The sequence below is a fragment of the Prionailurus bengalensis genome, chromosome A3, assembly GCF_016509475.1.
Source record: "Prionailurus bengalensis isolate Pbe53 chromosome A3, Fcat_Pben_1.1_paternal_pri, whole genome shotgun sequence".
In the NCBI taxonomy this organism is placed as follows: domain Eukaryota; kingdom Metazoa; phylum Chordata; class Mammalia; order Carnivora; family Felidae; genus Prionailurus; species Prionailurus bengalensis.
Window position 1 is genome coordinate 90,457,555 of NC_057354.1, and position 15,281 is coordinate 90,472,835.

At 49.9% G+C, this 15,281-nt stretch overlaps 1 protein-coding gene across 4 annotated transcripts in view; it reads left to right on the forward strand.

The window, feature by feature from the left end:
• TET3 (tet methylcytosine dioxygenase 3) overlaps positions 1-15,281 on the forward strand; it is a 106,425-nt gene that overhangs the window by 79,409 nt on the left and 11,735 nt on the right. For all 4 annotated transcript variants that reach the window (XM_043603716.1, XM_043603717.1, XM_043603715.1 and 1 more), the window contains 5 exons: positions 1,797-1,890; positions 8,236-8,444; positions 10,226-10,376; positions 13,079-13,168; positions 13,680-13,817. In XM_043603716.1, the coding sequence (XP_043459651.1) occupies positions 1,797-1,890; positions 8,236-8,444; positions 10,226-10,376; positions 13,079-13,168; positions 13,680-13,817 (682 nt within the window). The remainder of the gene's footprint in view (positions 1-1,796; positions 1,891-8,235; positions 8,445-10,225; positions 10,377-13,078; positions 13,169-13,679; positions 13,818-15,281) is intronic.

Sequence of the window (15,281 nt, forward strand, 5' to 3'; positions counted from 1 at the left end):
ACCCCCAAAAATAATCTCTTTTAGGCTTTTCTGATACCTTAAGATAAATCAAGATAAAGCACAGATGCTCACAGACACAGTTCCGCTGTCTGGTGGCCTGAATGCTGAGTGCAGTTCCTGGGCCAGGAGCTTGGTGGCGCCACTCTCGCGGCACCACTTGGGGTGTGCATTGCCTCTGTAATGGCTCGTTGCCAAACGAACGCTGAACGCTATTTTCACTCTTTGCCTTTTTTCGTAAAAGCAAAAATTCTCTTTGGATATCTTCTGGTTACCAAAAAAACAGGTACTGATGTAGGTCTTTCGTAAAAGCAAAGTGGCATAACATGAGCTTCTGAAAGGTGAGGGATACCTGTATGTGTAATTGTCTATGTGTGTTTGTAGAGACTATGTTAACTGTAGTGTGTATGATGAGATATCTCTCTATTAAAGTAGTATATTAAAAAGGGCCATGACCAGAGTGGATTCGTTATAGAAATATAAGGATAGTTTGATTTAGATACTCTGTTAAAATAGCACATTCATATTAATTGATCAAAGGAAAAAAAAAAAAACAGTCATCTGTGTCCTTTGTTGCTAAAAGTGCTTTTGATAAAAATAACCCATTCTTGATTAAAAACCAAGGCTTGAAGATGCCTTCAAACTAAGTCAGTCTCTGTCTCTTTCCCAAACTCAGCTAGCTTCCTTCTCAGTGATGAATAGTTGGCAACATTTTACAGTCAAGCGAGGAAGTAAGCAGAGATGCCCACTAGCACTTCAGAAGCCTTGGCTGGTACAGTGAGGCAAGAGAGTGAAAGAAGGGCATGAAGAGTGAACAGGAGGAGGTGACAAATCACCCTGTTTGTCGATGATATGATTTTGTGCCTGAAGCTAAAAAGCTATTAAAAATAAGACGGTTCAGTAAGATGGCTACTTAAACGTTGTTAAGAATTAATATTTAGCAGGCTCTCTAACCCTCACGCAGGAGCTTCAAAACACTTAAAACAGTGCATCCCTATGGATTATGTAATTTGTTCTCCTTCCAAGCCTGGGAAGTATGGGCCCTTTCTATCTTCATGTTAGATTAGGAAACTCAGGCCTTGAGAACTTCAGTCATTTGACTACAGTGCTGCAGCCAGAAAGTGGCTGGGAGAGCATTCAAGCCACCGATGCCTGTGGCACCATAGTTGTGTGGCCTTGGGCAGGTCAGTTCAGCTCTGGGGCCATAGTTTGATCACTTCTGAATTAGACGGTCTCGGAATCCCCGAGTGTGTGTGGGCCAGGGCACGAGTGTGTGCAGTGTGTGTTTACTGCCAGGGCAGTCTCGGAGCCAGATGGTGCTTGGTAGGGTCACTTCCCCTGGCCTCAGCTCTCTGTCCTCATCATGTTGAAATGTCAGCTGGGGATTGTTGAAAGAAAACAGTAAGATTTTCCCCCATTTATTTTCTTCTGTTTACTGACTGTATAAATAATAGGGTGACTCCACTAACAAGGCTGGATACAAATGCCCATGTTTAGCCTTTGGTTTGAGTACCTTCCCTGGAGGTTCAGAATAATAATCAGGGACACTGTGTTTGATGACCCCCTCTACCCTGAGACAGAGCTGGGCAAGATGGACCGGAGGCCCTGTGGACCTGTACGTGGCTGCTGTGTCTCCAGAGGCTCTAAGCACAGAACAAACATTTAAATCCTTCTCCTTCTCTGTTGACCCCACAGTAACTAAACCCATGCTGAAGCACACTGAGGCTTGCCTTCTTACCATAAGCTGCTCTCTTCTGGGGCTTCACTGTGCTGATGGTGGCTTCTGTCTCCCTCACCAGGTATGGAGAGAAGGGGAAAGCCATCCGGATCGAGAAGGTCATCTACACTGGGAAGGAGGGGAAGAGCTCACGCGGCTGCCCCATTGCAAAGTGGGTGAGTATCAACCCTGTGGCCGGGGCTGCTGCCTCACTTCCCTCACCGCAGGCCAGGCCAGAGGTGTGTGTGTGGAAACAGACATGTTTATTGTTCAGGGGAACGTGGGAGCTTGCATCTGTGCTTGGTTACGGTCATTTTCCCCCAGCCTGAGCTAGCCTCGTTTTATCTAAACACCAGCCCCTGGCACCCTGGGCTGGCCTCAGAAAAGCTCTAGTCATTATGCTTGGTTCATACTCTCCCCGTGGATCAGGGATGTGGTTGAGGGGAGGCTGAAAGATGTCATCTTACTCAAAGCTGGGCCCCACTGTGCACCATTTGACCCCTCTGCCCCTCCAGATGCCGGTGGGGTTCCTATCTCTGGTCCAGAAGAACTAGCTAGGCCTCTAGGCAGGGAAGGGGACAATCTTGCATCTACTTTACTTCTGAGCCACTGTTCCCTATAAGGCAGCCTGAGTGTCCCAGCGAGGGGAGCGTCAGTGACTGTGACCCTCGTTTCACCCCCACACAGTTTTCTGACCTTACTCTTCCAGTCCTCGAGGAGATATTTAGCATCACTGCAGAAGCTCAAGAGCAGCAGCAAGTCATCAGGTGTGAGCTCAGTACTGTGCTGGGTGCTCGGTACGGGAATATGCCTCGAAAATGAAAGGGTCTGTCCCTGTGCTCAAGCTGCTTATGGTGTAGAGACACATGAGATAAGATCACGGAGACTTGAGTGATCAAGGTCCAATTATGAGAGGCGAACTCAGTGCGGTAGAGTTCAGGGTCAAGGGATGTGAATGGTGGGAGGAATGTGAGGCTTTGTTTCTCAAAGGAGGGTGACGTGCATGGGATCACAAATACAGGGCCACATTAAATGGGCTGATGAGGGGCACCTGGGTGGCTCAGTCGGTTAAGCGTCCGACTTTGGCTCAGGTCATGATCTCATGGTTCGTGGGTTCGAGCCCCGTGTCGGGCTCTGTGCTGACAGCTCAGAGCCTGGAGCCTGTTTGGGATTCTGTGTCTCCTCTCTCTCTGCCCCCCCCCCCTTCCCTCTTGAAAACAAATAAACATTAAAAAGTTCTTTTAAAAAATAAATAAATGGGCTGATAGGAGAGCAGAAGCATTTCTGGCAAGGAGAGTCATGTGAGCAAAGGTAATAGGCTTTGTGAATATACAGCTCACTGAGTGAGGGAAGGTGGGAAGAAGACCTTTGTCAGCCTGTGTCCATGTGCACATGGCTGTTTTTGTCTCGTATACGCCATACCTTTGCACCTTTGTTTTTAATGAATATGAAAGGTGTCTGTACCTGAACTATCACGTACCTTTTTTTTTTAGCAATTTTCGGTCAGTATTGCAGAATTATATATAATAAAAGAATCTGGAGCTACATAGAGCCTTCACAGGTATGAAGAAATATAGCGTCCCCACCCTCCTGAAAGATAGGTATTACAGTGGGAGGGGGACTGTATCCGTCTGTGGCTGATCAGGGTGCAGTGTTATCCCTCAGAGATCCCATCAGCGACATGGCATCTGCCCTTATTTCTGCTAATCCATGTAGTCATTGGAGAATTCCACAGTCCTGGATGGGAAACTGAAGATCCTCACACGGGTGGAGCCTGGGGACTTTTCCATCTTCAGAAACAGTTGGATTAAGGGAAGAAAACAACTGGCTATGTAGGTGGTGTCGAAGAAGAGAATATGCATTTCTGGCCCCAGAGCTCTGGGGAGCAGCGCCTGTGCGTCTCTGCTAGGGCTGAGGAAGGAGGTGCCCAGGTGAAGCAGTGAGCTTAGTTCCTGGGGGCAGGAAGAGGGAAGCAGAATGATGGAGGGGGAGGAACTTGGTCTTCACACGTTGGTCCTCCAGGGTCTGTGCGCAGATGCCCAGAGCGGAGCACACGTGGCACCTGATGTTTTGTCCAAAAGATGAAACAGCTCGTGGGTATCACCAAACCCCAGCTGGTGATGCCAGCTTTGAAAGAAAAGCCCAGGTAGAAGGGAATGCATAGTGACCACGTTCCCAGAGGTGGGGAAATTCTTGTGTCTGATGAGGGAAGATAAAAGGAGAGAGGAAAGAAATGGTGTTTTATAGGAAGGGCAAATGGTGGCAGGTCATAGACTATCACAGTGGTAAGAAAATGGTGGTGCGGAGTTGTGTTTTTCTTTTCTAGCTATCTCCCTTAGTGCAGTGGACTTCTCTTGGTTTTTGCCTACACAGCCACCAAATACCCTATCTATTTTGGTGGTAGGGCTCATCTAAAGAGTTCTACCTCCTTGGAAGTTAGAGAAGGGCAGGTGTTCCCTTCCCGTGCTTCCCCCCCCCCCAATCCACACACACACACACACACTGGGAAGTGACCCATAGTGCCAAGAGGGGCAGATTGTCCTTAGTGTCAGCGTGGCGTCAAGAACCCAGGCAGTAGTCTGTGGCTACGGGCGAGCGGCAGCATCCAGCTGCCTGTGGTGGACAGTGCTTCCTGTGGTTCTTCCTGCCCGCCGCCTGTTCTGGTCTCCCATCTAGAGCCTGGGTTTTCATCTGAACCAGGTTCATGTCTTTGTCTACAGTCTGAACCCCCAACCAGTAGGTTCATCTAAAAGCAGTGTGTCTGACAAATTCTAGACTTGCCTGGCCAGGCTCTTGGGGGACAAAGTTGAGGCGCATCATGGGTACCCAGCAAATGTGTGTTGAGAGAAGGATCTAAGAAAGCAGTGAGATAGCCCAGGGAGCCCACTGATAATCTGCAGTTTTGAGGTGGCTTGTACGGCGTATGGAAGTCGGCAAGCATGGGAGTAAGGGAGTGACCAGGTAGCATTCCAAAGGCTCAGAATAAATGGAGACATGCCAGAAGCAAACACCACAGACAGCAAAAATGCGCTTTGGATACAAGAACCTTGGAGATGCTGCTTGGGCCAGTCTGTAAAGATAACAGGGGTCAGAAAGCAGATATTTGAAGGCCCCTTGAGGGCAGGGTTGGAACAGACCTCCTGGGGAACCCCAAGGGTTGGAACTAAGTACCGGGAGTAGGAAGACAGATGTGGGCTTCCTTTGGTGCTGTGCTATTCTTGTTCAGTGCACGGGGGACTCCTGCCCAGCTGGGGGGGCGGGGGTGCTGTCTGTGTCTGTGGTGGGATATGAACCATCCGTATGGCCACACTCAGGTACTGGTGTCTTCCTGCCTTCCCTTGGCCTTTTGATTTTTGCACTTGGTGCATTCAGTCCTGCTGGCTTCCTTCCTTCATAGAGTGGGTAGGGAGCTCCACTTTGTTTTCTTATAGTTTTTTTGAGTGTACCCATCGGCCTGTGAGGGTGTGGCCACAGAGAGCTGTCTGCTTGTGCTTATCACGTTTATGTGTTTGCCACTTGGGAAACCAAAGAGACGTGGCCTCAACCTCAGCTTTGGTAGGTCAGGTGTTTCCCTGTGTGCTCTGAACACATGTTGCACGTGAGGGCGATTAATTAGCCAGTGCCCTACCCTGGGCACTGAGCAGAGATTGACAGTAGTGCCTCAGAAACCCTGGTGGCAGGGACTGCTGTCTTATCAGTACCTGTGATGTGTGATCGTGAACCTGTGTTCACGATGTGCCCGGCTCAGTCTGTGGAGGCCAGGCAATCACACAGGGAGCTCTAATACTGCATGACTTAATGACATGTTCGTGTGTTACTGATCCCAAAAAGTTTTAAAAATAATGATATAACCGATGCTTCTGTGGGTTGGCTCGGAGCAGGAACTCATGGGCCAGGGATATGTTTTGTTTAACGTGTCCCTGAAAATTTTGAAGGAAATCCTGACCTCTGCTACAACCTGGATGAACCTTGAGGCTGTTATGCCAGGGACCAATTCTGTATGACTCCACATGTATGAAGCACTGCCAGTAATCAAACTATTCAGAGAGTCAGAAAGCAGAATGGTTGTTACCATGGAGTAGGGGCCAGAGAGAAGGGAGAGTGAGTGGTAAGTGGGTACAGAGTTTCTGTTTGGGAAGATAGAACGTTGTAGAGGTGGACAGAGGTCTGGTGACGGCTGCAGAACAGCGTGAAGGTACTTCTGCGACTGAGCCATACAGTTAACATGGCTGCAGTGGTAAATTTTACGTCATGTGTATTTTACCGTGATTTAAAAAATTGAATTAGGTGCTCACATCTTTAAAAGGAGAGATTTCATGTAAAAATCTAGGTTTCTGTTTTCTTCTTGTTAAAATTGGAAGAGGTAGCTGCACTAGGCTGGGATTCCCATCAGGCAGTGGTTGATGGAGAGAAGGCCTGGCTTACCCATTTTGAAGGGGCGTGTGCTTTTTCACTTGGCCATGGTCCACACCACCCCCAGTTGTCCATCTGGCCCACTTTCCTTATTTATACTGCCTGCCTGGCTGCCTCTTTGGACAGCTCCCTGCACTGCTGTACTCATGACCAAGTGCGTCTCCAGCCCAGGCCTCTCCTGACCTCCAGACCCAGTGTATTGGGGTCTTACTAGAAATAGCCACTCAGACGTTCCCAAGTACCTCAGCCCCAGCGTGTTCCCAGTTAACTCATCAGTAAACAACCCCCACCCCACCCACTGTCCTGTGCCACAAAAGTGGAAGTCCGTTTAAGACTTTGCCCTGTCCCTCAGCCCCTAGAGTCAGATGGTCCCAAGGTCACCTTTCTCCTCAATGAGTCTGAATGCATTCCTTTTCCTGTTTCATTCCCCGCTGTCCTACTTCAGCACTTTATCCACTTTTGTTTGTGTTTTGTTTGTTAGTGGTCTCCCTGTCACTCTCCGCCTCCACCCTGCCATCTGCCTGCTCCTCTTCTAGAGCGGGAAGCTACTTATGAAAGCCCCTTGTACAGACTTCTTTGTGGAACCCCTGCCTTGAGTTCTTTTCCCCTGAAAGCCCTTCCCTCATCCCTCCCCTCTTCACAGGCCCTCATCTTGTCAGGTCACAGAATTAGTTTGGGCTCTTATGGGAGATCAGCCACCTCGTCCCCCAGCTCCCGGGTCCTTTGCCATGCCGTATCTTTTTGGACAGAGTTCTTCTGGGTGTGAGAGTTAGGTGAGAACCTGGCTGGGCAGCAGTGCAGAGCCCAAGGCCCTTGCTTTTTGTTTTCTTTAAGAGCCTTATTGAGATATAATTCACACACCATACAGTGTATCCATTCAAAGTATATAGTTCACTGGTTTGGGGTATATTATTAATTTTTTAAAGTTGTGTTAGAGTATACATAACATAAAATTGGCCATTTTAACCATTTTTAAGTGTGCTGTTCAGTGGTATCCACTACATTCACATTCTTGTTTTGTTTTGTTTTTGAGAGAGCGAGGGAGGGGCAGAGGGAGGGAGAGAGAAGATCTTAAGCAGGCTCCACGCGGTCTGTGCAGAGCCCGACACAGGGCTTGATCCCACAACCCTGGGTTCATGACCTGAGCTGAAATCAAGATTCAGACGCTCCACTGACTGAGCCACCCAGGCACCCCAACATTCACATTGTTTTGCAACCATCACTACTCTATATTTTCAAAACTTCACCATCCCATACAGAAACTCTATACCCGTTAAGTAATAATTCCCCACTCTCTCCGCCCCAACTCTGGCAGCCACTGTTCTACTTTCTGTCTCTACGAATTTGACTATTCTAGGTACCCTCTGTAAGTGGAATCACACAGTGTGGATCCTTTAATGTGTGGCTTCTTTCGCTTAACATGATGCTATCCAGGTTCATCCATGTTGTTGCATGAGTCAGATTTTTCTTCCTTTTTAAGATTGAGGACTATTCCGTTGTTTGGAGGGGCCACATTTTGTTTATCCATGCATCCACTGATGGACACTTGTGTTGTGCCCGCTGTTTGGCTGTTATGAACAGTACCTGACCCAGTCCCTGCTCTTGGTCACCTTGGGTATATTCCTAGGAATGGCATTGCTCGGTCATATGGTAATTACATATTTAGCTTTTGGAGAAACTACCCAAAATTGTTTTCCACAGCACCAAGGCCCTTATTTTTTAATTAAAAATATACAGATATGCAGCATTTTCTCTGTAAATATTTTAAGATACATAAAAATCTCTGAATATATTTTGGCTTACCAATTTATCTGTGTGTTTTTAGTCCTAAGTCTGTGTGATTCATCAGTAACTTCCATTTTGTAGTAAATATTTTTTATTTTGCTCTTAAAAAATAACTTTTGTATTTATCATTCCTTAATTGTAACGGTCTCTTAGCCGGTATGGTTGCCATTACCAGGTTGTGGTATCCTGTGGACACTGCCCTAAAGACCTGAGTCCCCAGGTCTGGTCAGCAGAGGTGGGGGGTGTATGGCATCCCATGCAGAGGAGTGTGGGGGCATGGCTCCCACAGTTAGCAGTGCCCTCCCCACCCCACCCCCCTGCAGGTGATCCGCAGGCACACGCTGGAGGAGAAGCTACTGTGCCTGGTGCGGCACCGGGCAGGCCACCACTGCCAGAACGCGGTGATCGTCATCCTCATCCTGGCCTGGGAGGGCATCCCCCGCAGCCTCGGAGACACCCTCTACCAAGAGCTCACTGACACCCTCCGGAAGTACGGGAACCCAACCAGCCGGAGATGTGGCCTCAACGATGAGTACGTGGGTGGGATCTTGGCGTGCAAGGGTTGGGGTGGCTGGGCCAAGTGTCCATTGGCAGGGCCTTGGGGGGCAGATGCAGGGGGAGATTCTGGGCCCCCCTGAGGGCGGCGCTGGCCCCTCCCAGGGCCCTGTCTGTCCTGCAGTCGGGACTGTGGTGAAAGAAGTTCTCCCACAATCCTGACCTGGGTTCTTCTGGTCCCGGCAAGAGAAGGGTCCCTTGGCTTGGCTCTGCTGGTGAACCTCAGAGGGACTCTGAGGTTCTAATGGTGGAACAGCTATGAGTGCATGAGTGTCCCACAAATCTAAGGCATCAGTGGTATTCATAAAACCTGCCCCTCTAAGGGTCTTTTAAAATTAAGGCGTTTAAATTAAATGCCACTTTTTAAATTAAGGTGTTTTTCTTTTTTTTTAATTTTTAATGTTAATTTTTGAGAGAGTGTGCGTGAGCAGGGGAGGGGCAGAGAAAGAGGGAGACAGACTCTGAAGCAGACTCCAGGCTCTGAGCTGTCATCACAGAGCCCAACACAGGCTCAAAACCACAGACTGCAAGATCATGACCTAAGCCCAAGTCGGACGCTTCACCGACTGAGCCCCTGAGTCCCCCACCCCCACTTCTTAAATTAAGGTATTTTTACTTAGATATACAGTTTGAAGAGGTTTCTTTTTAAGTATTTAAATTCCAGTTAGGTAGCATACAACATAGTATCGGTTTCAGGCGTCCAAGTTTGAAGAGTTTTGACAAATGTTTACAGTCACGTAGCCACCGCGAAGATGTATAACCATTCCATCATCCCCTCCAGTTCCCCTGTGCCTGCTTTGTAAGCAAGTTTCCTTCTGCCAGTGGCAACCACCACTCTTGCTTCTCATCCCAATGAGTTTGCCTTTGCAAGAATGTTGTAGAGACGGAACCATACGGGGTGTAGCCTCCTGAGTCTGGCTTCTTTTTCCCCTGAGCATAGCGTTTCTGGGCTTCAGCTGTGGAGGTGTGTAGCTCATTCTTTCTGATTGCTGAGTAGTTTGCCACTGCTGGACGCCTCACAGTTCATTTACCCACTCCCCAGTTGAGGGGTATCTGGAGCATTTCCAGGTTTGATTAGTTGTTGGATTATAATGTCAGTGTTTATTTATTTAAAGGCCTGTCAGCACCTGAGCCTGAAGGAAGCAGGCGTGTTCAAACTCTGTAGCCCATGTCACTTCCCTGATTGTGTCGTCTGTGTTGGAACCCGTCATGATATTAGTGTTAAGGCAAAGTATAAACCTTACTGGGGTTTTGACTAGATTTTTCCCACTTGCCTCAAAACACCCAGGGGTTTCTCCCAGCAACAGATTCCACAAAAAATCTTTTTAATGTTTGTTTATTTTTGAGAGAGACAGAGTGCGAGCTGGGGAGGGGCAGAGTGAAGGAGACACAGAATCCCAAGCAGGCTTCAGGCTCTGAGCTGTCAGCACAGGGCCCGACATGGGGTTTGACCTCACGAACCGTGAGATCATGACCTGAGCCGAATTCTGACGCTTAACCCGACTGAGCCACCCAGGCTCCCCTCCCAAAGACAGATTCTTAGACCTTCAGGCTCAGGGGTGGGAGCAGAAAGGGCTGCTCAGAGCTGACTCTCTATGCGAGGAAATTTGGGGAAGGAGTTAAAGGCGGGAGGGATGTGGTCCCAGTCACTGGGAGACCATGGGTGCCAGGCCTCAGCAGGACCTCCCCCTGATGTAGGAGGACGATTTCCGAACAAAAAAATGTGTCTGTATGCCTAACGTGTGATGCGTATTGCAGCCGGACCTGCGCTTGTCAAGGCAAAGACCCCAACACCTGCGGTGCCTCCTTCTCCTTTGGTTGTTCCTGGAGCATGTACTTCAACGGCTGCAAATACGCTCGGAGCAAGACGCCTCGCAAGTTCCGCCTCGTGGGGGACAACCCCAAGGAGGTAAGCAGAGTTCCGCGGAGCAGTGGGGCCCTCCGGCTCGTCCTACCCTGCCTCCCGTCTCTGGTAGTGTGGTGGGGGGTGGGTTAGCACACCCTGAGTCACATGTGCAGATAATGCAACTGGCTTTATTTTTTTAACTGACCTTATCTTGCCGGGAAGTAAGGTATGTGGGGTGTGGTGTGGAGGGGTGTGATGAGTGAAAAATTAAACCTAACCAATTATGGGCATTTCAGACTCTCCCAGCTTAAAACAGTCTCTTTGAGGTAAATGGTCAAATTCCTCACCAGAATTTGATCTTCTTCAAGAGTCATTTCTTTTCTTCATTCTTTCTAAGGTGTTTTTGTAGGGGTGGGAGGTATGGCAGGAAGAGGCCTCTAGGCCTCGGCCGCTTTCTGGGGCCAGTGCTGGGCTTCCCGAAGTGCCCCTCATTCTACCTGGCAGCCAGGCACGTGTCTCTGTGCGGTTGTCCACATTTCCAGGCCCTTGCTGTCTTCTTGCTGGGAGCCTAGCCTGTCTCTTAGGCACCGGACTAGGGTCCACAATGGCCTCCTGTCTGCAGCCTCCCGGTCAGGTCAGGCTGCCTTCCTCCCTGCCCCTTCCCCTCTGTTGCTGTGCTTGTGAAGGCCATCCCAGGAGGTGGTCTCCACGCAGAGTTCCAAATGCAGAGAAGGTACGGGTCTGTCTGGGTTCCCTGCCATCTGTCCCCGACCCTACCCCCTCCCCACTACCTGAGCTCTTGTGAGGTAGGGTACTGGGTCCCTTTGTGGGGATCTAGGCAACATCTTGATCCCCAGTTCTTCCTTCCACATCTCCCCGAGCTCCTTGTACAAGAAGGGTTTCCTCCTTTTCCATGGGCGTGGGGACTCCCCTGGGGCACACGTTTTTCTACCCTATGTGTAATAAACTTCTATGCTCTGGGTATCCAGTCGTGCTTTTCAGAAGTAAAAGGAAGCATTTTCAAGTGCAGAACTTTATTTGCCTCAAAGCCTGGCTTTTAGACTATTGCAAAAGCTAGTTTGATGGTCTGATTTGACACTGGACTTTTCTCTATGGTGGCATCCGCCCTCCCCTGGAAGCAAGTTGTTTCAATGCACTTGTTTCAATGAAGAGAGGAGCCCCAGGGCCACAGGAACTAGGAATGACCAGGAGTGAAAAGGCATTGCTTTCATTTCTCACACGTACTTCCCCTGTTCTATCAGCTGCCATTTCTGTGCACTTACTTAGTGCCGAGTATTCTGGCCAGCACCTCACAGATGTGCATCTCCGTTAACCTCAAGACACCCCAGATGTAGGCCCTGTTGCTACTCACCTTACAGATGAGGCAAATGGCTTGCCCAGGGCCGTGTGGCAGTAATGGTGAAGTCAGGTCTGGGTCTTCCCAGAGCTCACGGGCCTCAGCCCTGTGCTGTGCTGGCCGTGGGCTTACCGTGTTGGTGGCAGCCTCTGGGCTGCAGCCAGAGACAGGCAGCTGGCAGTGGCTGGCAGCTCTAGCCACCCTACTGGACAGACCGCTGAGCCATTGGTCTTGCTCTTCCATCTCTACTTCTATGAACTTGGTTCTTTTTCTCTCTTCTTCCTCTTTCTTCTCTGCAAACTCTTCATGCCTATCTGTGCTCAAGGCCTTGTAGAAACAGCCCCCCACCCCAGCTCTACCTGCCACCCTCAGAGGGCCAGGGAGAGGCTGTGGATACCTGAAACCCTTGGCCAAATGTAGCTGGGGTGCGGCTGCTTTGTCTGGGGCAGCACTATCCAGTGGAACTCCTTCTGTGATGATGGAAACGTTCTCTGTAAAAAACGTGTAGCACAGGAGCCACATATAACCACTGAGCACTTGAAATGTGGCTCGTAAAACGGGAACTGGGTTTTTAATTTTATTTAACTTTCTTTAGATGTTTACTTATTACGAGAGAGAAAGAGAGTGAGTGGGGGAAGGGCGGGGAGAGAGAGAGAGAGAGAGAGAGAGAGAGAGAGAGAGAGAGAAAGAAAGAGAATGAATCCCAAGCAGGCTCCATGCTGTCAGCACAGAGCCCCACATGGGGCTCAATCTCACAAAGGGTGAGATAGGACCTGAACCAGATGAAGAGTCAGACACTTAACCAACAGAGCCACGCAAGCTCAGAGCTGACTCTCTGTGCCCCAATTTTATCTAATTTTAATTACATTTAATATACATTTCAGAAGCAGCACAGAGTTCATGACTAACACATGCAATGGTGCAGGTCTAGAGAATAGAGTGTCCCTGGCTCATGACAGGCTCTGGGCCTGGCTGGCTGTGGAATTCCTGGCCTAGACTTTGACCCGCCCCTCTCTGCCTTCATTTGCCTGTCTGCAACACCAGAAGAAAAAGCCACACCTTTTGATCCTGCTTTTACCTGCCTACTTCATCGAACTTCTGACCTAGGGTGTTGAGCACTCAAAACCAACAACCTGTTTTATGTGTTCTGAGCGGCACTGAGCTAGTAGCTTAGCAGTCAGGATGGCTGGACCTTCAGGCCACAGCTTTTCCTGAGCTTCTGTGTCTCCAACATTAAAACAGACATGGTACCCTATGCCTCCCAGACGGAACCTGTAAAAACACCTGATGGCACTTCCTACCTTCCCAGCAACCCAGCAGTGGTTCTAGAATGGAGGTTAATTTCCAGTGTGTAGAGTTTGCCAGGTGGGGCTGCTTTGGATACGTGTGACTGCTGTTCTCTCCACAGGAAGAAGTGCTCCGGAAGAGTTTCCAGGACCTGGCTACTGAAGTTGCTCCCCTGTACAAGAGGCTAGCCCCCCAGGCCTATCAGAACCAGGTACTGGGTCTTGGGCTTTTCTCTGCCCACGTGTCATCTGCATCTCTGTCCGTGTTCCCTGAAGTCAGGAAATGGGAGAGTGGGCTCATTTGTGCTCCTTATGGGAAAAGCTCAGCTAGAGATAGAGCAGTGATGTAGGTCTTTGATGAGATCCTTTCTTGACAACGAGCTAACTGCGTCCCAGACCATCTTTCCCCTATCCTTTGCTTTCATGCCTCCCCCCATAGTAATCTTTCACCTCTCCTGGTCTGGCTTCTCCTGGGGAGGCTCAAGTTTCTCTCTCCTGTCACCTGTGCATCTCCCAGATGAGGTGAGGAGGACTTGAGTTAACTCAGAAGGAAGTAATCTCTACGGAGGCTTCATCCGGAAAGCCTACCTCCTGCAGCCCCTCTGCAAGGCCTCCATGGTCCTTAACCTCCTTCCCTCCAAGACCTAGCTTTGCCTCCTCAGCACAGAATCTAGGCCACTGACCTCAGGTCACACGAGCAGTTCTCCTTGGCTGTCCACACAGGTGACCAATGAGGAAATAGCGATTGACTGCCGCCTGGGGCTGAAGGAAGGGCGGCCCTTCTCGGGGGTCACAGCCTGCATGGATTTCTGTGCCCATGCCCACAAGGACCAGCATAACCTGTACAACGGCTGCACAGTGGTAAGGAACTCTGGACCTGTCACAGCTCCCCCTGCGGGATGGTCCTGGGAGGGGGACTGGTTTAAGCAGACAGGAGGGCTCAGAGTAGGGAGGGACCTGGAGACAAGAGTCTCAGATCTCTGGGAGGTGCCCTGCCATACTGGCTGCCCCTGCCCACTTCTCTGAGAAATGCATGGACCGGAATGCTTGGACAAGGCTGGTCTCATCTCCATGTCTTAGGTGGATGCTGTAGAACACAGTCTGTTGGGCACCTGGAGTCCTTACCTAAAGACTGTTCCAGGTCTCTGAACACTGGATTTAAATCCAAACCACTCTTGATTCATCCACCGAGCAAATGTTTATTGTGCCCCAGATGCTGCTGTAGATATTGGAGAATAAAATGGACCAAGCCCTGCCCAAGTATGTGATACAGTTAATGTCTGGTAGTGTTGAAGGCTGTGAGGAAGATATGAAATAGGGTAAGGGGTAGAGTGATAGCAGATGCCATTTGGGATGCCATGGGCAGAGAGGTCCCTCTGAGGAGGGGTACCTGAGCTGAGACCTGAATGAAGCAAGAGGGTAAGGGACCCAAATGTCTGGGGATGGAGTGCTCCAGGCAGAAGGACCAGCATACACAGAGATTCAGGGGCAGGCAGGGACCAGGTCACAGTGAGCCCAGAAGATGGGCAGGGCTGTGGGTTGTGCTCCGAGTGTGAGGGGAAGCTGGGAGTGGTAGGGTCTCCTTGATAAAGTGCTCTCTTGCTCCTGCAGATAGAAAAGAAGTATGTGGAGATGGGGTGAGTGGGAGAGAATCAAAGGAGAAAGCCAATTAGGCTGGGACAGTGTCTAGGCTAGAGGTGACAGGGCTTGGACAGGAGCGAGGGTTGGGAGGGGGGTGGTTGGACAGACTTTGGGTGATCTCGAAGATACAGCCAGCCAAGCGGGGGTTGCTGATGGACAGATGTAGGATATGACAGGGAAGGACTAGAGAGCCACCCAAGGCTTTTTGCTTGAGCACCTGGTCAAGTGTTGGTGCGACACGCTGAGATGTAGAATCACAGGAGAAGCCCAGTTTGATGGCAAAAATGAAGAGTTCTGTTTTGAGATGCCTGGCAGATGTCCAGGTGGACACGTGGAGCAGGCAGGGGAGCGGGCTGTCTGGAGGACATGTAGTTCACAGTTTCAGGCACGAGGCTAGATGCCGTCACTAGGGGAGTGAGTGCAGATGGAGAAGAGGGGAGGTTTGGACTTAAGTGGGGACCCCCTCAAAGGGATGATGCCAGCTCTCTTCTTTGCTTTTTAACTAGGTCCTGGGCAGGCAGGGCTCCCCGGGGAACTGTGGAAGAGGCAGACGTAATGGCAATTCACCTGAAAGGGGGCTCCCAGAGTCTGGGTATAACTGGGGTGTAACACAGGGATTGATGGCCCAGCACGAGATTTTATTTCTCTACCTTGTCCTCCTTCCCTTATGTGCAAGGCTAGAAG